The 23,974-nt window shown below is 44.7% G+C and overlaps 1 protein-coding gene across 4 annotated transcripts in view; it reads left to right on the top strand.

Moving 5' to 3' along the window:
• Positions 1-23,974, top strand: part of Smoc1 (SPARC related modular calcium binding 1) — a 177,582-nt gene that overhangs the window by 61,033 nt on the left and 92,575 nt on the right. For all 4 annotated transcript variants that reach the window (XR_006149445.1, XM_042692841.1, XM_042692838.1 and 1 more), the window contains exons 2-3: positions 20,942-21,107; positions 22,171-22,283. Coding sequence is in view for 3 of the 4 variants with exons in the window: in XM_042692841.1 (XP_042548775.1) it covers positions 20,942-21,107; positions 22,171-22,283 (279 nt within the window). In the remaining variant the exon portion in view is untranslated. The remainder of the gene's footprint in view (positions 1-20,941; positions 21,108-22,170; positions 22,284-23,974) is intronic.

The following is a 23,974-nucleotide window of genomic DNA, read 5'->3' as shown; positions in this document are numbered from 1 at the left end:
CACAGCCATGTGGACCCTTCTCTGCTCCCTTCTGAACACACTTTTTCAAGGTGATCTTCTCAACCAGCACACCCTCCTTGCAGCCTCCCACAGACTCCTCACTTCCTCAACCTCTCCCTTTCTGTGGCCCAGCCACCCTGTGCTGTGGATAGTTGGTGACTAATCGGGCAGTATATGGCTCTTTCAGCCAGAGCATTGGCTTTGGGCAGGAAGGAGCCTTTGGCAGCAGCACAGAACCTGGGCCAGGCCTCAAATGGGTACTCAGGAAATCATGGGTGAATTAATCAGCAAGATATAAGCTTAAACTGCGATGTGAGGGATTTAGAGGAAAAGAAGCGTTGGTAGAGAGTGGTCAGCTGGTCAGAAAGGACCATTGGAGTGGCTATTAACAGTGCTAGGAAGATAACTTAGTAGTCTGGAGCTGTGTGGTTGGTGGTGGTGATGGCAGTAGAGGTTTATGTGCAGAAAGGAGGGAGGCAAGGAATGGTTACACATTAACATGTATTAACAGGTAAGGGCTCCACATTCCAGCTGGCCTCAGCTACTCTCTTCCTGTGTCTTGCCATTGGCTCAGGCTTTTCTCCTCTCCTCTCTCCACGACACAGCCACGTCAGGCAGTAACTGAGGGCTGTGGAGAAAGGGAAGCAGGATCCACTGTGAAAGGAGTAACAGCCTAATCAAGGCCACTGCCACCATTTACCACATCCTTAACCAGAGTGGCTTTGCCATCCAGTTGCCCGAAGCCAGAGCTAGTTTTCAGCTTCCATCCAGGCACAAGTACCTCATGCTCAACAGAAGGGAGACACATGATGCCAGGTGATTGCATTTCTCTAAGCACAACTTTACCAGCCTGGGGGCTTCAGGGCCTGGAAACACAAAAGCCCTCATACAGCCTCCTGAAGTGTAGGGATTTTGTGTTCAGGACACTTCTGGCTTTTTTGCTGGTCAATTATTTGGAGATAGAGTCTCTTAGTTTTATCTTCTTGGGCTGGCTTTGAACCTCAGTTCTCAGCTCTTAGCCTACTGAGTAGCTAGGATTACAGGCCCTTGGTGCCCAGACCCATCTGAACAATTCTGAGATAAGATGGGCAAAAGTAGGGAAGTTAGGGCAACAGTTTTCAAACTTCTTGATGATGACTCGAACCTTTCTTTCGTCAAATCAAATTTTATTCTCAGACAAATCAGGCATGATGTTGCATGCCTGTTAAGTCCAGCACTTTGGAGGGTGAGGCAGGAGGATCTTGAGTTCAAGATCAGTTTGGGCTACAGAGTGAGATCTTGTTACAGAAAACAAAAACAGCATTATTCTCAGCGGCAGATGATGAGAGAGGAGCCATGATTAGTATGGGTGGGGTGCAAAATCAGACTTACACTTGAGACAGTTCTCTGCGTTTTTATCTATAACACAGCATAAGCAAAAAAAAGAAAAGAAAAAATAAAATTCTGTTGCAAAACTCATCCTTCAGATAAAAGATTTCTTCCTCTTCCCCTCTATCCTCCTTTCCTCTTTTCCTTCCTCCTTCTCTCTCATTCCTTCCTTCCGTTCTCTTCCTTTTTAAAATCCTTTTTCTCTCCTTTCTCTCTTTCTCTTTCTTCCTTTCTTTCTCTCTCTCCTTTTTTCTTTCTCTCTTCCTTTCCTTTCTCTCTTCTTTCTTTTTCTTCCTCTCTCTCTTTTTTCTCTTTCTCCTTTTTCCCTCCAGTACTTGTACTTGAATTCAGAGTCTGGACACTATTTCTTAGCTTTCTCAGACTGGCACTTTATATACCACTTGAGCCATAGCCCCACTTCCAGCTTTTTGTTGGTTAATTATAAATAAGAGATTCATGGACTCTATTGCTCAGAGTGGCTTCAAACCTTTCTCATGCCTCAGCCTCCTGCGTACTAGGATTACAGGCATGAGCCAACACTTCCTGGCTTTCTTTCTTGCTCTCTTTTGTGGTACTGGTGACAGAACACAGCTTCTTCTTCTTGGTAGGCAGGCATGTATCACTGAGCTACATTCCTCAGCCCAATGTAAGTTTTTGTCTTATTATTATTATTATTATACTACCAGCCAGTGAACCTCATTGGAAAGCTCTAAAATAATAAATAAATGTTTACAGTAATAATACTGATTTATGGTAACATTTAGGTTAGCAGTTGTGGGTCTGAAATAACATTGTTCTTCCATTTAAAATAGTTATTATTTCCACCTTTGAAAAGTAAACAAGACATTTTCTCCTACAGTCACATGTGTACTGTTTTCTAATTTAAAACTTTTTGGAATTTAAAATAGTTTCCACTTCTTTTTACCATGGTTTATTCATACTGCTGTTGGGGTAAAAACCACTATAATATGGAATTAGAAAAACATGCACTCAGGAAAATGTAAATGTAAAGCACCTAGAAAACTTGCAATTTCTCAAAGTATCCAAAAGTGTGTTTTTTGTTTTTTTGGGGCAAACCAATTCCTAGAGTCTTTGCTTAGCTTCACTGGGAATATGTTGAACTATGGAAAATGTCTTAAAAGCCCTACCTTAGCTGATAGCAGCAGTAATAATATAATGTCTAGGATTATTGGGTCTTTTTTGTGCCGGCAATGGGGCTTGAACTCTGGGCCTGGGTGCTGTCTTTGAGCTTTTGTGCTCAAGGCCAGTGCTCTAACACTTGAGCCACAGTTCCTTTTAGGTTTTTTTGGTAGTTAATCATAGACAAGAGTCTCATGGGCTTTCCTTCCCTAGCTGGCTTCAAACTGTGATCCTTAGATCTTAGCTTCCTGAGTAACTAGGATTACAGGCCTGAGTCCTAGTGCCCAGCTTTTAGGTATTTTTGTTTTTGTTTTTGTCGGTTATGGAGCTTGAACTCTGGGCTTGGGTGCTATCCCAGCGCTCTTCAGCTCAAGGCAAGTACTCTACTGCTTGAGCCACAGCACCACTTCTGGTTTTCTAGTGGTTAATTGGAAATAAGAGTCTCATAGACTTTTCTGCCTGGGCTGGCTTTGAACCATAATCCTCAGATCTCAGCCTCCTCAGTAGCTAGGATTACAGGCGTAAACCACCTAGTAAGCCCTGCTTACTAGGATTTTTATGTGTTGGCTTGCTCTTGTCCCCAGAGCAACCATTGATGCCAAAAGAGCTGAATTTCATTGCCTTAACAAATGAGGAAATTGAGGCTCAGAGAAGCAGTAACCTGAACCAAGTCTACAGTTCCAAGGCCTGGGTACCAGATCTGGAACTAGAAGCCCAGCTTTCCATGATTGTCTGTGTCTGCATTCTTCCAGCATAAGACCTCTTATAACACCACTGCTGTACTGTGTCTTTCCAAAGCCTCAGCTCGGTTTTGTGTTAGCAATATCATAGCTGATTGGCAGCTGGGGTACTGAGTTAGCCTGGCATCCATCTCCCCAACCTGTTTCCTTTCTACTAGATGAGAAATAGGAAGAATTGACTCTGATTTTTATTCCTCATATTTTTATCTTGCCATGTTAAAGGGTAGCCAAGAAACAGAGGGTGGAGGTAGAATACAGGCCTGGAAGTGCTGGCTCCCTGGAGGTGTAGACTCAAAAATCTCTGTGTTGTCCTGTTCTTCCTCACAGCCTTCCTGTCCCATCTTTTCTGGTCTTTTTTATTATTGTCTTCAATTTACCATGTCCATTCATATGTACAATGTATCTTGGTCAGAGTCACACCTTCACCATTCTTCTCCCTCTTCCATCTATTCCAATTTCATCTCTCCCCTCCAGTGTCCATTGTCACTTATGGACGTTGGGTATTATGACTGTATTCACCTACCATTACTCTTTCTGTTCCTTTATCCCCCCCCCCCCCAAAGAAAGAAACAATAAATAAATAAATAAATCCACCTTTACTTAATTGTTCAAGAATATGACCACATCAGACTGCTCAAAGGGTGCTTTAGCATATCCCTATCTCTAAACTCTGGTGGGGACCTGACTCTGTAGCTTAGTGGTACCAAATACTTTTTTTTGGGGGGGGGGGTCCGGTCGTGGGGCCTGAACTCTGGGCCTGGGTGCTGTCCCTCAGCTCTTCAGCTCAAGGCTAGTGCTCTACTACTTGAGCCTCAGCGCCACTTCCGGCTTTTTTCTTTTTGCTTATGTGGTGCTGAGGAATCGAACCCAGGGCCTCATGTATGCAAGGCAAGCACGCTACCACTGAGCCACCTTCTAGCCCCTGGTACCAAATACTTTGAAGCATGTCATCTGCAAGTGAAATATAAATTGAAGGATTGTGCAGACCATGGCTCATGAGGCCATGATCACTCCTGACAAGTACAGTTAGTACCCAGTTCAATACCTGATACTCAGAGGGAGGCTAATGAACGTTTGTCATATGAATGAATGGGGTAAATGATGGAGCTAGGATGAGGAATTACCTTGCAGATTTTAATCATTTTGCAAGGAAGTAAATAAAAGGGAATTACTGTTCTCAGGGCATCTTTCTGGAGTAATAGGCATCAGTTAGCCTCTGCTTCCCTTCCAGGCTAGACCTGGAGCTGTAGGTCTTATTTTTAGCCATGGTACTTCCCATTCCTCCTCTTTTTTTTTTTTGGGTCCAGTCATGGGGCCTGAACTCTGGGCCTGGGCGCTGTCCCTCAGCTCTTCAGCTCAAGGCTAGCGCTCTACCACTTGAGCCACAGCGCCACTTCTGGCTTTGTTTTTTCATTTTGCTTATGTGGTGCTGAGAAATCGAACCCAGGGCCTCAGGCATGCAAGGCAAGCACTCTACCACTGAGCCACCTTCCCAGCCCTCATTCCTCCTCTTAATTGACAGCATACTCACCCCTCATCACAGCCCTCAGTCTGATGGCAGATACAGGGGACATGTGTGCCATTGGGAGGCAGTTGGATCCTTCTGGTATCCCCTTCCCAACACTTCTCTCCGTGTGAAGATCAGAGATCATCCTGATGGGAAACACTCAGAAAGGTGCTTCCATAGAGAAGGTGGGAGACTGGCTATACCAATTGCACTGCAGAAGGGAATCTTGCTGCCTGAAGGATCACCTAGGCCCTGTGCAGCTAATCACACTGTCTGGGAAAGAGGCCGTCTGGCTCCATGCCAGTGTTGTGAAAGCAGTGAGAGTGTGATGCATCAGAACAGGAAGCCCGATGGGCAGAAAGAAGCCAAGCAGGCCTCCTCCCCCCGTCCCCCCCACCCCGCCCCCCTGCCCCACTAGGCCTAGGAAAGTGTCCTCCAATCTCCAATCTCGGGCTTTGCATGGACAATCCATTGACCATAGATCATCCTGAGGTAGCACTGGAGTTGAGAGCAAGACTTTGGTTGCAAGCTTGTTTAGAGGCAAGACTGGACCAAACTGTTTAGAGTTTTGTGGGAGTCTTACATCCTCATCCTTTATAACAGACATATTGTAGGCAAATTGGAAACTATAGAGATGTACAAATACCAAACCCACATATCATCCCCCTTCCCTTCCCTCCTCTCTCCTCCCTTCCTTTCCCTTTCTTTTGCTTTCATATATGTGTTCGTACTGGGGCTTGAACTCAAGACTTGGGCACTATTTCTTAGCTTTTTTTTTGCTCGAGGCTGGTGTTCTGTCATTTGACTCACAACTCTATTTCTGGCTTTTTGATGGTTAATTGGAGATAAGAGTCTCACAGACTTTGCTGTTCAGGCTGGTTTCAAACTTCAGTCCTCAGATCTCAGCCTCCTCAGTAGCTAGGATTATAGGCATGAACAATCAGTGCCTTATCTCTTGTTTTTTTTTCTCTCTGTGAATCAGAGGAAGATATACATGTGTACATGTGTATGTATAAACATGTATTAGACACACATTTGATACTCTGCTTTGTTTTTGCCATATTGTAAGCTTCTCTCTAGTTAGTGAAAAGGCTTGTGAATCCTGGTTTGAAATTCTTCAGTAGTGACCCTTTGAGGACAGTTTCTCGTGTCAGAAAGCTACAAAGCACAGATCACTAAGAGCAGACAGTCTTGTTTTGTATCCCCCCTCAGGCTTTCCCGAGTAGCTTCAGCCTGCCTTTGCTATCTTGTTTCCCCAGGATAGCTTGACAGATGGGACCTGCTATGTGCAAAAACTTAAATGTTTCTTCCATCAGGCCACTTAATCCTATGTTGGGGGCAATTTGAACCTAAGGGTTACAAATGTCTCTGTGCTAACAGAAAAAGAAAGACCCTCAAAAATCCAATACAGGTTTCCTTCCTCCAAAGAAAGATGATGTCTCTGCCTGGGAACTGAAAGGGTTAGAACACGGCCGAATCATTCTTTCTCTCCCTCCGGAGTGGGTTTGATTTGCTTTTCCACCGATTCCTTCATTCCCGCCTGTAGAATTTGACATGGTTTTATTTACTTTTCCTTGGCCCAGTTTGGATCAACAGGATTTCTCTCCTGCTCAGAACAGCCTCACACTTGTGTGGAGTAAGATGAGCCTGAGCTCTGAACAGCCGTAATCAATCCTTGTCTGAGCTACGCAGTGGGGATTTTCAGCTGGAGATAGTCTGACAGTCCCAGGTTCTACGTGGCACATGGCAGCTCCACAGGGGCCAAACTATTTCTTCTTCTCTTCTGCCTCTAAATGATAGTGAAAGCATTTTGAGTGTGTGTAGGTGCATGTGTGTATGCATGCATGCTCACATGTGTGTATGTGTACGTGCTGTTTGGAAATCTGAAGCCAGAAGTACAACAGGATCTTAAGATGACAGGGGAAACGGCAATAAACAGAAGTCCAATTTAAACACACATAAACACACACAGCCTCAGTTGAATTCCACAATATGGCAAGACTGGGGTTTCCTCTTTTGATTGTTTTTGTCTGCACTTGCTCAGTTTTATCCCTAAGGCCTCGGGCTGGAAGGGAGTGGATTTTCCTCAAGTGCTGGGGATAAAGCATTTCCTCTTCTATCTCCATTGTCTATATAAATCTCTCTTACTGTGCAACTGGAGAGGAAGATGAGCCTCTGTGTGTGTGTGTGTGTGTGTGTGTGTGTGTGTGTGTGTGATCTTGCTTGAGGGAAAGGGTGCTCACTGACAGTCCCACAGTACTGAAGTGTAATATTTCTCCACTTAGTTATAAAGTAACCATGAAATAATTCCCAAGGGCTGGGAAGTGGGGAATGTTTCTATTATTTCTTCTTACTCAGCTTACTACTATGTGGATCATTTGTGGCGGGTGGGCTAGGGCAAAGCTGTTGTGGGTTGTGTCGATTAGAAAAATAGTAAGTGGGAATGGCAGGAGGATTCACAGCAGAGTACACAAGTACTATATACATAGTACAGGAGTAGATAGATTCTTTCCAAGATCAGAAACACCGTGATCGCCAAGGAGGGGACTTGTGAGGGCTAAGTGCAGGATGGGAAAGGAGGTGCAGGAGTGTCTCTCAGGGTAAGTGCCATGGGGCTTGGGGGACGGGGTCTGTCTGGCACAACTAGCTCAACTGAAGCTAGGACTACAAGTGTTCAGTGACTTCTGTGGGTGGTAAAAGTATCACTAAAATAAGATTTTATTTATCTCCTGTGGGACTGTATTGTCATGTCAAAGGGCTTAATCTGACAGCACAGATCTGCCAAGAGAGAAAAAACAAAGACTTCCAGCGCTATTGTTTGTTTCAGTCCTAAGGGCTGTTCCGAGCTGGCTTATTTGTGTGTTCATATGTGCAGACATTCACATTCATGTATCTGTATAAGGAACATCCACATGCCACTGCTCATAAATGGGTCCGGCTAATCAGCTGATTTGTTTGAGGAACTATCCAAGTCCCACCTCCTCTACTCTTCCCATCTACTCAGGACCAAGTGTTGCTAGATTTATCTCAGAGACATTAGGAGTTCCCTGCCTGGGAATTACCATTTCCAGCGTGGTCTTTATGGAAAGTTGACCTCTAGATCTATGGCTGGTTTCTGTAAGTTCTTCCGAAAGCCAAGGTTGCCTGTCTGAAACCCATCAACCTGCCAGGTGGGCTTGTGTTCCTATTAACAACTAAATTTTTGTGCAATTTTTTTGTCAGTTGTGGAGCTTGAACTCTGGGCCTGGGCTCTGTCCCTCAGCTCTTCAGCTCAAGGTGAGCGCTCTACCACTTGAGCCACAGCTCCACTTCCTTTTTGTGCATTTTAATAGGCTTCATGATGACATTTTCATAAATGCATATAATGCATTTTGGTCATTTTCCACTCTCAACCTCATTATCTTCTTCTGTCCTTTTTCCCTTCCTCCCTCTTCCCACAGGTCCCTTTTCTCTTCCCAAATAGTCTCTCTTCCACTTTCAAACTTTCTTTCTTCCTCCTTCTTCTTTCCTCCCCCTTCTCCTCCCCTTCCTCCTCTTCCTCCCACCCCCTCCTACTCCTTCTTCTTGTGACAGTTCTGGGGGTTGAACTTAGGGCTTAGGCCTTGTCCCTGAGCTTTTGTACTCAAGGCCAGCACTCTACCACTTGAGCCACAGCTCTACTTTTATTGGAGATAAGAGTCTCATGGACTTTCCTGCTCAGTCTGTCTTTAAACTATGATCCTCAGATCTCAAGTCAGCCTCCTGAGTAGCTAGGATTACAGGTGTGAGTTACTTTTGCCTAGCTTCTTCTTTAAAAAAAAATCAAAATTCTAAACTGAGAGAGAGAAAGAGAAGGGGGTGACATTGCCCAAAAAGAAATGTACTCTTTACCTAACTCAGGTAACTGTATCCCCTCTATACATCATGTTATGATAACAAAAATTTAAGTCTAAATTCTGCATCTGTTCTTATAACTAATATTCCAGCCTTTCCTGTCAAATTAGTGGTGCTACAGTAAAAAATTAACAGACAAAATTTATTTATTTATTTATTGTTGGTTGTGGAGATTGAACTCAGGACCTAGAGACTGTCCCTGCACCTCTTGTGCCCAGGCCTAGTGCCTTACCACATCACTACTTCTGGTTTTCTGGTGGTTAATTGGAGGTAAGAGTCTCACTGACTGGCATCTAACCACAATCCTCAGATCTCAGACTCCTGAGTAGCTAGGATTACAGGTGTGAGCCACCAGTGCCTGGCGAAAATTTACATTTAATCCCAGATTGCAATCACTTTAAGTTGCCTTCAGCTGAAATAATAATCTCTCTGTCTCTCCTTTGGGATCTCTTAAATACTTGCACAAGCTAGTCATATATTTGGCAGTGTCATTATGAGACCATGCTGGTCTGGGCTAGGGGAACCATCTCAACCTTCTACCAAAATTGGTAATTGAGGCTATGAGAAGACTTGGCCTCATGTCCATTTGTCACCTAAGCCCTGACAGTTCTGTGTGCCAGAATCTCTCAAAGGGGTCAGAACCTTTGGCTTCTGTGCCTCCTGCGTTATCCAGGATTCCACCAATAGTCTCTATTTCAGGAACTCTTCTTTCCAGCCAGAGAGGTTCAGTCACTACACAGGACCCAGCTGTACTGGGGCCAAACCCCATCCTATCCATACACCTTCCATAGTCATTAATCCCAATGAATCCCCTCTCTCATTCCTCCAGTTGTGAAACACACATCACATATCACGGGGAGCAAAACACTACTGACGATGGAAGCACACGGTATGGTGGGGCAGGGATGATTGGCACAGGAGTGTGGGGCTGTTGTAGCCACATGCCAGGATACTCAGTGACATGTTAGATATTTCTGTTCTTAGTAATCATCTAAGGAAACTTTCGAGCATGTCACTGGGCAGAGCTTGCAGAGTGTTCGGGATAACCTTGTAAGGAGCACTAGCCTTGGCAGAATAAAATGCTCCTGCCAGCTGGAGAGGTCATGCTAATTTTGCAATCCCTTATAACCTTTCATGTGTCATAGGGCTGAGGGGGCAGGGCACTTAGCACCAACTTAGGAAGTCTTTCTTTGTCCTTTGTATCCACATCATTCCCCTCCACATGTCTGAGCTTCTCTGTCTCTGTCTCTCTCTGTCTCTGTCTCTGTCTCTCTCTGTGTCTCTGTCTCTGTCTCTGTCTCTGTCTGTCTCTCTCTCTCTTTCTCTCTCTCTCTCTCTCTCTCTCTCTCTCTCTCTCTCTCTCTCGCTTTGTCAGTCATGGGGCTCGAGGCACTTCCGATTTTCTGGTGTTTACTGGAGATAAGAGTTTCACGGACTTTCCTGCCTGGGCTGGTTTTGAACCACAATCCTCAGATCTCAACCTCCTGAGAGGTTGGATTACAGGCGTGAGTCACCAGTGCCCTGCTCAGCTTCTTATATTATCAACAATCTTTTGGATGCACCCAAGTAGAAGACCATTTTGTGGCCCCTTGATCACACGGTCAACTTAATTTGCACTCTTTTTCTGGTGCTAATAGGCTGTGAAGATTAGAACAATCAAGAGCCCTATATTTGATCTGGAATAAGAGACATTTTTATTTACTCTGGTGGCAGAGTTTGTAGGACAAGAAAGAGGTGGGCACATGACTGTCTCTTAGCTTTTGCTTCCTGAGTTTTATAGGTTGGTGTTTAGTGATTGGGGTGCAAGCAGGGAACAAAAATAAAGGGTGCCATCGGTGATGAAAAGGTTTGATGCCCTGTAGGTGCTTGAGGAGAATGGAAACCTAAAGGGTATTTAAGCTGCAGGACTGAACTCATTCAGTGAAAAAGATGCTGTGACACCCCAACTTCCCTTTCCTTCTGGAAGTCCCATAGGCAAGCTGTGATGAAATGTTACCATTTCCTGCAGACAGCTATTTGGTCCTTATAGTGGTCTTAGTTTATACAATGGTTTCAGCTTCCACCCAGTACATTTGTTTGATGGCCTGGGAAACCAGCTCTCAGGGAGAAAGCAACACAGCTGAGCCTCGATCATCACTTGCTGTGTTGAGGCTGCAGTTCTTGTAGGCTGCTAACAGGTTTGAGTCTGCTAAACTCATCACCTGCAGTGTGGCCATGCTTACCAGGATACTATGCCACTTCCTTGGTCCACATATGCCCCTGAACTGCCATATTCAGGCATAGGATCCTCCTGCTCTGTTATGTTTATAACCCTGCTGGAGATTTGAAGAACTCAGAGCTGATCCTGTCCTTTACTTCCTTCAGTGACTTATAATTCTAAAAACAAATAAACAAGAGCCTAGCTGTGGGTTTCTAAGACCTTCCTCAATCTCAAGATCTCACCTATAACCTGGCCTTAGAACCTTGCTTTTCTGCATTAATTGTTACTTCTTTACTTATTTTGAAGTTGGCTTGCTCATCCACTTATGTCTGTTTCTGTAGCTTAGAATGTCCTTTAGACGTCCCTTCCTAGTCGTAGAAATTCTCCATTGTCCAGTTTACAGCCCCTTCCATGATAAATCATCTAGACTCCTTCTAGTCTGAATTAACCTCTCCCTCTGAAACCTACAGAACACCCGGGAGTTACTCTGCCTGGCATTCACTGGGCATAGCCCTGAGGCATAGTAGGGGGTTGGCCATTTATAGATGACTCTCCCCAAATCTTTTCCTTGTATAAGAATTAGGCATCCCATTTTTCACATATTCTATTCTTTGATCTGTTGTTTGAGACTCAGGTTTTATTTCCTGGCTGCTGATTTCAAAAACAGTCCCCATGGAGTTAGCTGTAACCCGCTCAGTCTTTGCAACTAGATCAGCAAAGCCTGTGTTCTTGTTTATTTTTGTAACTCCCAATGCACCTAATTCAATGCTTTGTAATTGAAGAGGGTTAATGGAGAATTTTAGGAACCTCTGAGCATGCCTGTTGGAGTCTGATGAATCTTAAAAGGTGAACAGCCTTTAGAATTATTATTAATACTGCCATTAGTATTAGTTTTGTTTTTTATGTTGTTCACTTTTTTATTGAAATTTATTTATTGATAGTTTACATGTTCTACAATAGCCTTTTTTTTTCTTTAGTCAGTTGAACTCAGGGCCTGGGCACTGTCCCTGAGCTCTTTTTCTCAGGGCTAGTGCTCTGCCACTTTGAGTCACAATGCCACTCCTGATTTTCTTGTGGTTAATTGGAGATAAAAATTTCACACACTTTCCTGCGTGGGCTGGCTTTGAATCATGATCCTGAGACCTCAGCCTCCTGAGTAAATAGGATTACGGGCATGAGTCACTAGCTAGCTCCTGGCTTACAATAGCCTTTTGAGGAACACTTTTTATGAATTTTAGCAAATTTTTATGGTTGTATAGTCATCACCATGATCAAAAAAATTTTCATTTCTCAAACATTCTCTCATGCTTCTCCTCATACTTCCAGTCCCTGATAATAATTGTTGTGGTTTTTGTCTGTTTAGGTTGGTCTTTATAAGAATGTCATAGAAATTGAATCATTTTACTACATGACAAGAGTTTTTAGTCTGGCTTCTTACATATAGAATAAGGCTTCATGTTTGGGAAATTTTATGACCTGGGCCCTGACCTACACTTTCGAAAACTAGCATGGGATGTGAGTTTGGGTATAGACAGATTGGTAAAGCTGGGGTCTCAGCTGCTTTATCAAATGTACTCCTACCCCATTGTGGCACCTGGCGAAAGACAGTCCCCTCCCCTGGGCTTTGACAGGTCATCCCATGGCTATGGAGGAGGGAAGCTGGCTGGGGGTAGGGGTGAAGTGACCACTAAATTCCTCCCTAGGGGAGGGGAGGGTGGTGGGGTGACAAAGGTCAAGCTTCTCCTGGCTAAAACAACAGAAGTGGTTCCAGCTGCCCCACAGCTGGAGGGGGGTGTCTGCTTTCCTTCAGCAGTGTGAAAAGCCCATTAATGGGGGCATGCTGTTGTCAGGCCCGCCAGGGAGGTGTGCCGAGGGAGAGCAGACGCTGCTGCTCCCAGACCTCCCCTTCCCTTTGACCTCCCTTATCTCCCCTCCTTCATCTCCACCAGCCCTCTCTGAAGCTGCAGGCTGGGAGGGAGGGTGCTCCTTCGCACCTGTGTAAATGCAGGGGTGATGGGGGCAGGGAAGGGTGAGTGTGAGTGAGGATGTGGGTGTTCAGTGTCATGATGGATTTGATAGTGGTGGGTGAGCCCAGTTTTTATGTGAAACTGCCCTTTGGTCCTATGCAGCCCAGGAGGAAAAGGGCAATGACTAGTGTTGCAGATGGTGAAGCAAGTATCTAGAGACTGGCTGGAGAGGAAGAGGCTGGGCTGCAAGCACACAGCCCTGGAAAGTGATGCTTCAGGCATTGGTCCCAGGAGGGCTATTTTCCTTTCAGTAGATTGACCTTCCACTAAGGCCCTCTTTTAAAAGCCATTTTACCTATCTATCTATCTATCTATCTATCTATCTATCTATCTATCTATCTATCTATCTATCTATCTATCTATCTATCTATCTATCTATCTATCTATCTATCTATCTATCTATCTATCTATCTATCTATCTTATCTATCTATCTATCTATCTATCTATCTATCTATCTATCTATCTATCTATCTATCTATCTATCTATCTATCTATCTATCTATCTTGGTGCTGGTATTGGGGCTTGAACTGACCTCCAGGTTTTTTTTCTCCTGAGGTTAGTGCTCTACCACTTGAGCCACATGTCCACTTCTGGCTTTTTGGTGGTAAATTGGATATAAGAGTCTTATAAACTTTCCTGCCCAAATGGGCTGCAATTCTCAGATCTCAGCCTCCTGAGTAGCTAGAACTGCAGGCATGAGCCACCAGCACCTGGCCCTTAAATGCCTTTTAGTGCTTAACTTGCTTAATCTTGAGCTTGTGTACTTAAAAAAAAAAAATCTCCTCTTGGAGAGAAACTCTTTTTGTTTCCCAAGCCTTTTTCTCTAATATTTATTTCCAGACGTGCCACCCATTGTTCCCAGAGTTCACAGCAGAGCCCCTGCCCCTGGTCAAGCCTAGGGACCCACGGCCTGTAGCCCCATACTTGGCTGGCATGGACTTGATGTGCCTGGCTTCATCCTCATTCATCTATGCAATGAGTATTTATGCAGATCATTTTAGACAAGACCCTTGCTGGGTACCAGGCATACAATGTTAAGACACTAGATCTTGAATCCTGCCCACAGGGAGCTTTTAGCCTAGATGAAGAGGTTAGGCAAGAAATGTGTAACTACCCAATTATTTATTTAACCACGATGTGGCCCAGGCCACAATGGGAAGTAAGGCGGGGGGCTTGCCACAAGGATCCTGACCTGCTTTGGAAGTCAGACACTCTCAGAGAGCAGCATTTGCACTGAGATAAGAGTCTATAAGGAGGAGGCACTTTTTCTGGAGAGTGGCCAGTATGTGCCAAGTTCTATGACAGGAAAGAACCATCTGGTAAGGCTAGGATTGTACCATGCCTCTGGCCTAGCCAGCAAACATACAAATAAGTGGTTTGGTTATTTTCTTTTTCCTTCCAAATAGACAGATTGGATGTTTGCAGTTGCTGCAAACTCACTGTTGCTTTCAACATTGAATCTGGGAAAAAAAATGAATAAGGGGGAAAAATGGTCTTAATAATGAATCCGTTTTTATCATCTGGACATTGTTTTCAATCAGTGCATATGGTAGCTGCTGGAGAAGTCAGTGCTAACCACATTGGCTTTAATGGCCAGTTGCTACCTTGACATATAGTTCTTTGGGCCTCAGCACATTGAGGTATCAGCTTACTGCCTGATTTGCAAAAGAGCTTTTGGTGGGAATTGGACAAAGAACATGTCTTTTCACTATACATGATAGAATAGGAGATGCTTATTTGTGATATGTTTTAGGTTTGGTTTGCATTCATTGATTCTGAACAATGATTTGGGGTCAGGCACTGTGCTAAGACCCATGTATAGATGAAAGGAATAGCATGTATGTAGTCTTTTGTAGACATGCTTGCAGATAAGTGATAATGCAGAATATTGGGGGGGGGGGTTGGTAGAAGTTTGAATAGAATGCAGCAGGAACTCCAAAGAAGGTAATGATGGTATTTAAAACAGGAAAACATTTGCTTTTTAGGTTGATAACCCCAGTGGCTATGTGGAATCTGAGTGTGAATAGGGAAAGAAGGCTGGGGGCAAAGAGTCATACATTTAGGTGGGATGTAAAAAATTAAAGGAAGACACTGTGGATAAGAGAGGAGAGGCAAAGCCAGTTCACAGGCATTCCAGCCAGCTTAGGTGAAGCTTAGCTAATGAAGTCATCGTGGACATCCCAGCACCAGCCAAACTCTATAGCACGTTGAGGTATGACAGTCAGGTTCATTACCTCAGCAGCCACCAATGAGAAAGAAGAGTCTTCCTGCCGAGCCTTGCTGACCCACCAAATTATAAGGAATGATCCTTTATTGTTCAAAGGTTCTAAGCTGAGGATGATATGCTTTGCAGCAATAGATAAGTGAAGCAAAAAACGTCGAAAGCAAGAATTTGAGGTTGTGTTACATATGAATTTATTAGAGGAAAATCTCAAATTCTGCTCTTTGACCTGTACTTTTTGAGTTTGATGTTATTTGTGAAGGATTTGTGGATTTTATACTTCCCAACCCACCAAATAGATTGTTTAGCATGGTTCCTGCTTCCTCCTCTATAGGCACCTGGGAAAAATAAAGACATATGGATGTTACCAGAGTTAAAAATCTGTTTAGAGTTTTGGCTGCTGGTTCAATCAGCACAGTGCTAGCAGGTGGAAGTTAAATGTGTGAGAACTGCTCTGTGTTAGAAAGAATTGAACATCTCCTCCCAGATGGAGCCTTAGGCTGGCTCTGTTGTTCCTTACATTGTCATGGAAACTTGGCAGTCAGTCAAAACTAACACAGCTTGTGGTATTGGGGTGGTCTCTCTGGGCTCTGGGCAAAAGCTGTGGTAGGGTTTGTATTTTGCTTTGCTGGAGACTGGAGGGCAGGGGCCAGTGTGTGCTCATTTCAGATGAAAAGGATTATTGGTCCAACACTGATTTTTGTCTGTCCTGATCCCTGCCCATGACAAAGGCAGCTTCTGTCAGTAGCTTACTCTTCCAGTAGGGAGGATGACTTGTTTATATGTATATCAAGTGCCCATCCCACTTTACCAGAATGTTTGGAGGCATCCATTCCCCAAGGAGAAAGGATGGGAGAGACAAACTCAGATGTTCAATTGTCCTGGTCCCTTTTGTTTGGTTTCCGTATTATGCAATTGTATTTAACGTTATTATTTTGCTTTCATTGTCTTCTGGTTAGGGAGAAGGAAGGGAAATCTATGTGGAGATGGTTATAAAAAATACAATTTCCCTTCTAGAGGGAAATGGCCCAGTGCCCAGTGTTTGCCTTGTTGGGGAGACTGCTTGCCTCTGCCCATCTTCAAGAATCTCCACCAATTACGGTTGTACTTGAACCCATGGCAAGTATTTATGTGACTTCTGTTCATATCCTACTAGCATAACTCCCATTCTTTTGGGTTTTATCTGTGCTAAGGATTCTTATCGTCGCCACAGGCTGATGTTGATTACTTCTAGCCTGTGGCTCCTGTACCCTGTAAAAGAGGAGGATAAAACTACCTTTGTAACTTCATTTGGACTGTGACAAACGCCTGAGATATTCTGGCTGTTGGCCCATAAGTAATGGCCTAATTTACTGTCTAGTTTCAAAAGGCAGAAATGACTTCCAGAGTCTGTTTCTTTTTTTCCTTCATCGAATCAGTCTTAGTCTGGCTCAACTAGGAAAAACTCTGTTGAGGCAGGGTGTGGTGGCCTATACATGTAGTCCTAGGAAGCTTGAGGTAGGAAAATTGTGAGTTTCAGGCCAGCCTGGGCTACATAGCAAGGCCTTATCTCAAAAAAATAAATAAAGACAGGCACTGGTGGCTCACACCTGTAATCCTAGCTGCTCAGAATGTTGAGATCTGAGTATTGCAATCCCATTAGAAGTCAGCCCAGACAGAAAAGTCAATGAGCCTCTTATCTTTAATTAAACAGCAAAAAGTTAAAAATAGAGGTATAGCTCAAGTGGTAGAGCACCAGCCTTGACTGACCTAGAGTGTGGAGGCTCTGAACTCAAGACCCAGCACCAGCACACATGCACACACAAAAACATGCACACACAAAACCAAACAACAACCAAACGAACAACAGAATCTCAGTTGAAGACCACCCTCTCCTTCAGGTCTTGGTCTGTTAATTTTATAGCTAGATTATTACATATGGCAGCCACTATCCACATGTGGTCTCTTAAAATTAACTAAAATCAAATGCAAGCTACATATTTGGTCCTTGGTTGTATTTGCTATATTTCAGTGCTTAATATCCACCCAGAGCTTATGGCTACTGTATCAGCACAAACATCCTGGAAAAGTGGCTTTATAGCACTGTAGATTTCCTAGGATCATGTCCTTCTATCACACTGTGTGGAACTTCTTAATCTGTATTGCACCCTAGGGTGGAAACTTTTGGTGGGCAGGTGCCCTGCTGGTTGTGTTGTCTGGGGTCCCAGCAGATTGGGGCTCCTACTACAGAGTAGCTATGCAGATGGACAAGCAGACTGGAGATTTGCCTCATCCTCCATGTTTGTGTGGACCCAGAGTAATGTCTTCTGTGAAGTCACTCTATTAAAGCTCCATTTTATAGAGCTTGGCTTGTTTTTTTAAAAGCAGTCACAAATACACACAGTTCCCAAGCAGATGAAAATGAGGCAGCATAGGCGATTCAAGATCGTCTTTAGCGATGGCCCTGTGCTGTCTCCGAACATTTTACAGGGCCTCAAGGGCCAGTAATTTCCAAACTGAATCTTTTGAGAGTTCCTCTGAAGATGAGGACCATCTCCGTGGGTTGGGATAGGTGGGGAATGGAGGCTCTTTAACCTGTCTGGTTTTAGACAGGGTGTTCTCCTTGTTATTAAGCTGGTCTCTGGCATAGCTACCATGAGTCTTTGTGGTAAAGAGCAAGCCACTTTCCAACTGGATTTTTGTCCTGTGGTTCAATGCCACGGTGATACCTGTGGCTCTCCTCTTCCAGGGGCAGCAGAGCAGACAAGGCAACCTCTGCAGGTTTGAAAAGCAATGTTGTCTTTCTCTATCCATCTTTTGTTCTCTCTCTCTCTCTCTCTCTCTCTCTTAAAGCCAGTTAGGTTAAAAAAGACATGGCAAGAACTTTCTATAAGACTTGTATTAACTTTGTTATTATTGTTGTTGTTGTTGTTGTTGATGATGATGATTGCTATTACTTAGGTTTGAACTTTGGGCAAGGTTGGCTTGCTTACTAGGCTGGTGCTCTATCATTTGAGCCATCTCTCTAGTTGGCTTTTTGTTGTTGTTAATTTGGAGACAAACTCTTGTGGACTTTTCTGCCCTGGGCTGGCTTTGAACTATGATCCTCATATCTCATTCTAGGATAGCTAGGTTTACAGGCGTGAGCCACTGGCACCTGGGTTGATGTTGACTAATTTTATAAAAGAAGCAGGATGAGTAGCGTCTTCATGAGAAAATTAGTTTTCTCATGAAACTTCCCCAACATTAAACAATGTGCATGTGTGCGTGCTGGGATCTGTCCCCATGGCTCGGCCTGATGCCCAGGCTTCTAGGACCAAGCTGCACTACGCTTAGTTGCTGTAAACTGATACCACCAGCAAAGACATTGACCAAGCTGAAAAACATGAATCAGAAGCTGTTCACCAAGAGTCTACTGTGGGAGCAGACACCAAATATGACCTCCAGAGAAGACAGCCCTGTCCGCCAGGCACATCAAGCCCACTGAGGCTTGGCATGATTATAGAGTCAACGTCAGCATTGCCAGCAACCCCAGGTGTGCCTGTGACATTGGCAGGTGTTGCTCCTTCCAGCCCCACTGAGAGAGTCCAGTGTGCTCAGGGCTCTGCTGAGTGAGGTGGACAGTAGACCCTGGTCTCCAGACCCAGACAGTTGCCTTGTGGGTTAGGCATTTGGTTGCTGTGACAAAAATACCTGACAAAACAACTTAAAAAGGGCAAGGATTTATTCTGGCTCACAGTTTCAAATGTTTTAGTCAATAATTGGCTAGCTCCATTGCTTTGGATCTGAGGTAAGTGTGCATGGAAGAGGTTTTCTATCTCATGGAAGACAGGAAACAGATGGGAGGGGGCAAGAACAGAGAGGGAAGGAGGAAAGAAGGAGAGTGGAGGGGGAGGTGGAGAGGGAGAGAGAGAAAAGTAAGGCTTGGAACAATATATAGTTCCTTAGGACATGCCACCAGCTTCTTCCAGGTGGGCTCCACCTTCTAAGGTTTCTAGAACCTCCCCAAATAGTACCAAGCCTTAAATACATCAATCTTTTGGTGCAGGGTGTGTGGGGAGGTGTCACTTCATATCCAAACTTCTGGATTATACTGGTCCAATTACTGTTTTCTGGCTGTGTCCTGTAGTTGTCAACAGAGATTCACTAACAAACAGGCTTGCGGTTAAATTAGATTTGGAAGATGCATAATTGTATATGCTACTTGGTCTGGTTATTGATGGCTTTGTGACGAATGATCATAAAAGGTAATAGCTCAACACAGTGGAGTGGGAAGGTGGCTCAGTGGTAGAGTGCTTGCCTTGCATGCATGAGGCCCTGGGTTCGATTCCCTAGTACCACATAAGCAAAAAGAAAAAAAAAAGCCGGAAGTGGTGCTGTGGCTCAAGTGGTAGAGCGCTAGCCTTGAGCTGAAGAGCTGAGGGACAGCACCCAGGCCCAGAGTTCAGGCCCCACGACTGGACCAAAAAAAAAAAAAAAAAAACACAGTGGAATATTATTACTGCTCACAAGTCTGTGGTTGCCTGGGCTCAGCTGGATGGTTCTTCTGGGAGTGTCTTGTACAGTTACTTATTTTACTTATTTTCATGTCTGTTGGTTGCAGTCAGGTGCCAGGTGGACTTGGGTTGATAGCATGTTTCTTTCTCCATGTGGTTTGGACACGTGCTGACTTGGACTTCTTACAGTGTGGTATCTCAAGGTCGTTTGGTTTCTTACTGGCAGCCATTTCCCCCATAGTGGGAACTGGAACAGGCTTAGCAAGAAGCTGCAGACTTCTGCATAGCCTAGCACAGAAGTCCTCAAATAGCACTTCACTTCTACAGCATTTTCCTAGTCAGGTAAGTCTGAATCAAGGTTTGACACTAACACAAAGGGAGAAGTAGCAAATCATTTGCAGGTTTGGTCAATTCACTGTACCTCTTGGAGAGTCATAGTTCCTAAGAGTGAATCAAAGGTGCCTGAGAATTCCTGTACCGAAGAAGTATGTTTAGCTTGGCCTTTCTCAAGCTGATTCTTATTGCTGTTTTTAAAATCAGGAAATACCTTTCTCACAGAAAATAACTCACATTCTGCCAGAGGGCAGTCAGCAGAATGGGAGGATGATGGATGTGGGGCTCGATTCTATTGTCTAATAAAGAAAAATGAGTCCAAAGAAGGAATTTGGATCTAGATAGTGGATGGTTGATTTGAAGAAGTACAAGTAGACATCCTTGTGGATAGGGAGCATGAATGTCCTAGAGATTAGAGCTTTAACCTTATTTTCAACAGATTTAGGTTCAAATTCTTCTATTCTTCAGAACTACATGACATTGGACTAGTTATCTCTCTCTAGTCTTTAGTTTCCTTATTGACAGAGAGTTTCTATTGTACAGAAAGCATTTCTATTGTACTGGATGGATGTGGTGACCAGTGTGGTACTTTATATGGTTTCTTTGCATAGGACTTCCTCATGAAGAGTAAACACCTCTCTGTTAGACTTTGTGTTGTTCAGTTCCTTTCACTTCCTTTTTTTTTTGAATCAGTCATGGGGCTTGAACTTGGGGCCTGGGCGCTGGCCCTGAGCTCTTTTGCTCAAGGCTAGCATTCTACCACTTAGAGCCACAGAGCTACTTCTAGTTTCCTGGTGGTTAATTGGAGATGAGAGTCTCATGGACTTTTCTTCCCAGACTGGCTTTGAACTATAATCCTCAGATCTCAGCCTCCTGATTAGCTAGGATTATAAGTGTGAGCCACCAGCCCCTGGCTTACCTCTAGAGTTTTCTGACTTTGCATTTCTTTGAAATTTGCTTTCCAGGGGCAAGTTAGTACTGTAAGTCATGGCCTTCCCACCACTTTTCTTGCAAAAGTAACCTCTGTGCCCTTTAATGTTTTTTTTTAAATCTAGTTTCTAATAAGTGACCGGGACCCTCAGTGCAACCTCCACTGCTCCAGGACCCAACCTAAACCCATCTGTGCCTCCGATGGCAGGTCCTACGAGTCGATGTGTGAGTACCAGCGAGCCAAGTGCAGAGACCCGACCCTGGGTGTGGTCCATCGCGGCAGATGCAAAGGTGAGTGCATGTACACAGTGTTAGCCCATAGGAGCACACTAGGACTCAGCTCGTATACTGAGCTGTGTGCATGTGGATGTATCTGGTCATTTGGTTTGCTGTGATTTCTCTTTGGCCCTTTCCATCAGGAAGTAAAGGAAGACAGGACAACCATTTTCTCATCCTTTAGACACTGCCAACAGCCTAGGACTTAAATGTGCTGTTCTCTGGCTGCTTTCTTGTTTGCCTTTGGCTTGTTTTAAAATAGAGCTAAAAGCATTATTGGTAGCTCTGAATAGGGATTCCAAAATGTTGGCCAACAGATGTGCTTTGTTTGAGCTGCTCTAAAACATAAAAACATTTGAGACAGCATCTTAAAAATGGAAGGATTTAAAAATGGAAGAATTCAATGTAAAAAAAAATCTAGGTTTTTTTTTTGTGTGTGTATCTCTTCCCAAATTGAAAGTTATTAGGAATATTAAGTCTGTGCTTCTGCAAATGGCACACCACAGGGGATCCTATTCTCCAATTTGCCATAGTCATCAGAGCGTCCTACGGGCTCTCAGAACTGATGGCATCTCTTCTCAGGCCAATTTATATCACTTTCCTGGTTCCTGTGGATAGTTATGTTTGAGACCCGAGATTTCTGAGAGGAATGATAAAAGGTTAAGCAGAGTGCCTCAGAAATATTGGTTTTTCTAAAGAATGTGCTGGCAATTCTTTCACTATAAAGTATCTTTTAGGTCCCGTTGGCTTACATGTTTTAGAATAAATCTGGGAAAAATAATGGGAGGGGAACATTTTTTCTGCCCCCCCCCCCAGTGAGTGTAGGAATATTTGGGAGAAAAATATGGGCAACCTGGTTTCCACTGCCCCTCTCCCCCACTGCGTTTTCTAAACATCAAGTTAAGAGGAAGATGTGGCTAGCCTGCTATCATCTTATCACGAGAAACCGTGGTTGTGTGTGGACACTTCACATCGGGGCAGGGGTTTTTGCATTCCTGCCACCGGGCAGCCATTTGGGGCCATGGTGTCCAGCGTGGATTCCAAGTGAAACAAGAAATACGCTCCTCTCCCCTTTTAGATGCTGGCCAGAGCAAGTGTCGCCTGGAGCGGGCTCAAGCCCTGGAGCAGGCCAAGAAGCCTCAGGAGGCTGTGTTTGTCCCGGAGTGTGGTGAGGATGGCTCCTTCACCCAGGTAAGGCTTTGGCCAGTTCTCTGGGGACTGGGGCTGGCCTGAGGCAGAGGAGACTCACTCTGAGAGTGCAAGGCCCACTAGGGACCTTCACTTCCTGGGAAGCAGCTGAACGAGTGGCTCTTCCAGTCCCCCCCTCACTGCCTTCCCCCTCCTGGCCCTCCGTACTACCCCTTGCCAACTGGCAGTGGGCCCTGACAGACGCAAGGAAGTTGGAGCCAGGAAACTGGCATTGCGATGGTCCCCGTCCTTGCTGCTGGCAGTCTCTTCCAAGGGCCAGACCTGAGTTTTTCTCTTCTGTCAAATATGAGCTGATTATGTTTTCTTTGCCCTGCCAGTTTCCATGGGCAACCCCAGTATTCCCTTCACTGCCACCTCTGAGCACACTGCTGCTTGCTACCCCTGTCCATGAACACACTAGAGCCCTCTATGGGCACGAAGCATGACATGGCTCCTAGAATGTTCTTTGCATACACACATGAGTGTGTGAACACTTGGATTTTTAATTTCAATTTTATTGTGGTGTGTGTGTGTGTGTGTGTGTGTGTGCTGGTTCTGAGACTTGAACTCAGGGCCTAGACACTGTCTCTGAGCTTTTGTGTTCAAGGCTAGCACTCTACCACTTGAGCCCACAGCTCAACTTTCAGCTTTTTGGTGATTAACTGGAGATAAGAGTCTCATGGACTTTTCCCACCGGGGCTGCCTTGGAACAGTAAACCTCAAATGACAGCCTCCTGAGTAGCTTGGATTACAGGCGTGAGCCACTGGGGCCTGGTTATACTTACCTTCTAACGTCTCTTTTCAGGCCCTCCCACCCCTCATCCTACAGGGTCTTCTCTGTAGTGTTTTGTGTAGAAATAATGCTGACCATGTTGAGGTTGGGGCACGTTGTTGATGCTGATTGTGGAAGCACTTCCAAGATGCTTCCTCCTACACAGGGTCTTGTGGCTGGGAGGGGGAAGGGGCTTCTGTGAGACTTGGGCCACGTGCCTGCTGCATGAAGTGCTGTCTTGATGGGAATGGGAAAGGTCATTGAACAGGATGAATTCAGTGGTATTAAATCATCCCTGTAATTCTGGGTCAGTGAGGTAAAGGGTGGGCCTTGTCTTTAGTGTGAGGGGCTTCAGGCTTCATTCCTGGGCTGGCTTTAAATAGGAGATTATTGATTTCATACTGACTCCTTGTTCAGGCAGAATTGTCCAAGGGCAATGGGAACTGGACATAAGCCCTCTAAAAGTGTCCCTGTGGATTCCAGTGTACAGCCAGGCTCAAGCACTGGGATAAACTGGCCTTGGCCACTGACTTTGGGCCAAGGGCTTTGATCAATTTCTTGTTTAAAGCTCACCACAAGCCTGCAGGTAGGGTCATTATCCCCATTTATGGCTGGTACAACCAGCACTAGGAGGGGAATGGAGAGCTGGGTTCAAGCCCAGAGTCCTTCAGAGAACTATGCTCTGCTGTTCTCTGGACTGGCAGCTTCAGAGGAGGCTCTGAGGTGGGCGCTGGTAGTACGAGGCTGTGGCTAGCGCTCTGTTGCTGAAGCCAGATGTCCTGGGAATGATGCCCACCCCACCACCTCATGCTTTGTATGTGGGGGGGGAGTGCGGGGGGGGGGGGAGAAAGGGAGTGTCACAGTTTCATTATCTGAAAAAATGCAGCTAATTATCTCCATTACTACTATATGTTATACATAT

This window comes from Dipodomys spectabilis, unplaced genomic scaffold (genome assembly GCF_019054845.1).
Source record: "Dipodomys spectabilis isolate Male_0828 unplaced genomic scaffold, ASM1905484v1 ptg000157l, whole genome shotgun sequence".
NCBI classification, from domain to species: domain Eukaryota; kingdom Metazoa; phylum Chordata; class Mammalia; order Rodentia; family Heteromyidae; genus Dipodomys; species Dipodomys spectabilis.
Note: the sequence above shows the minus strand (reverse complement) of the source record. Positions and strands in the feature narration are given on the sequence as shown.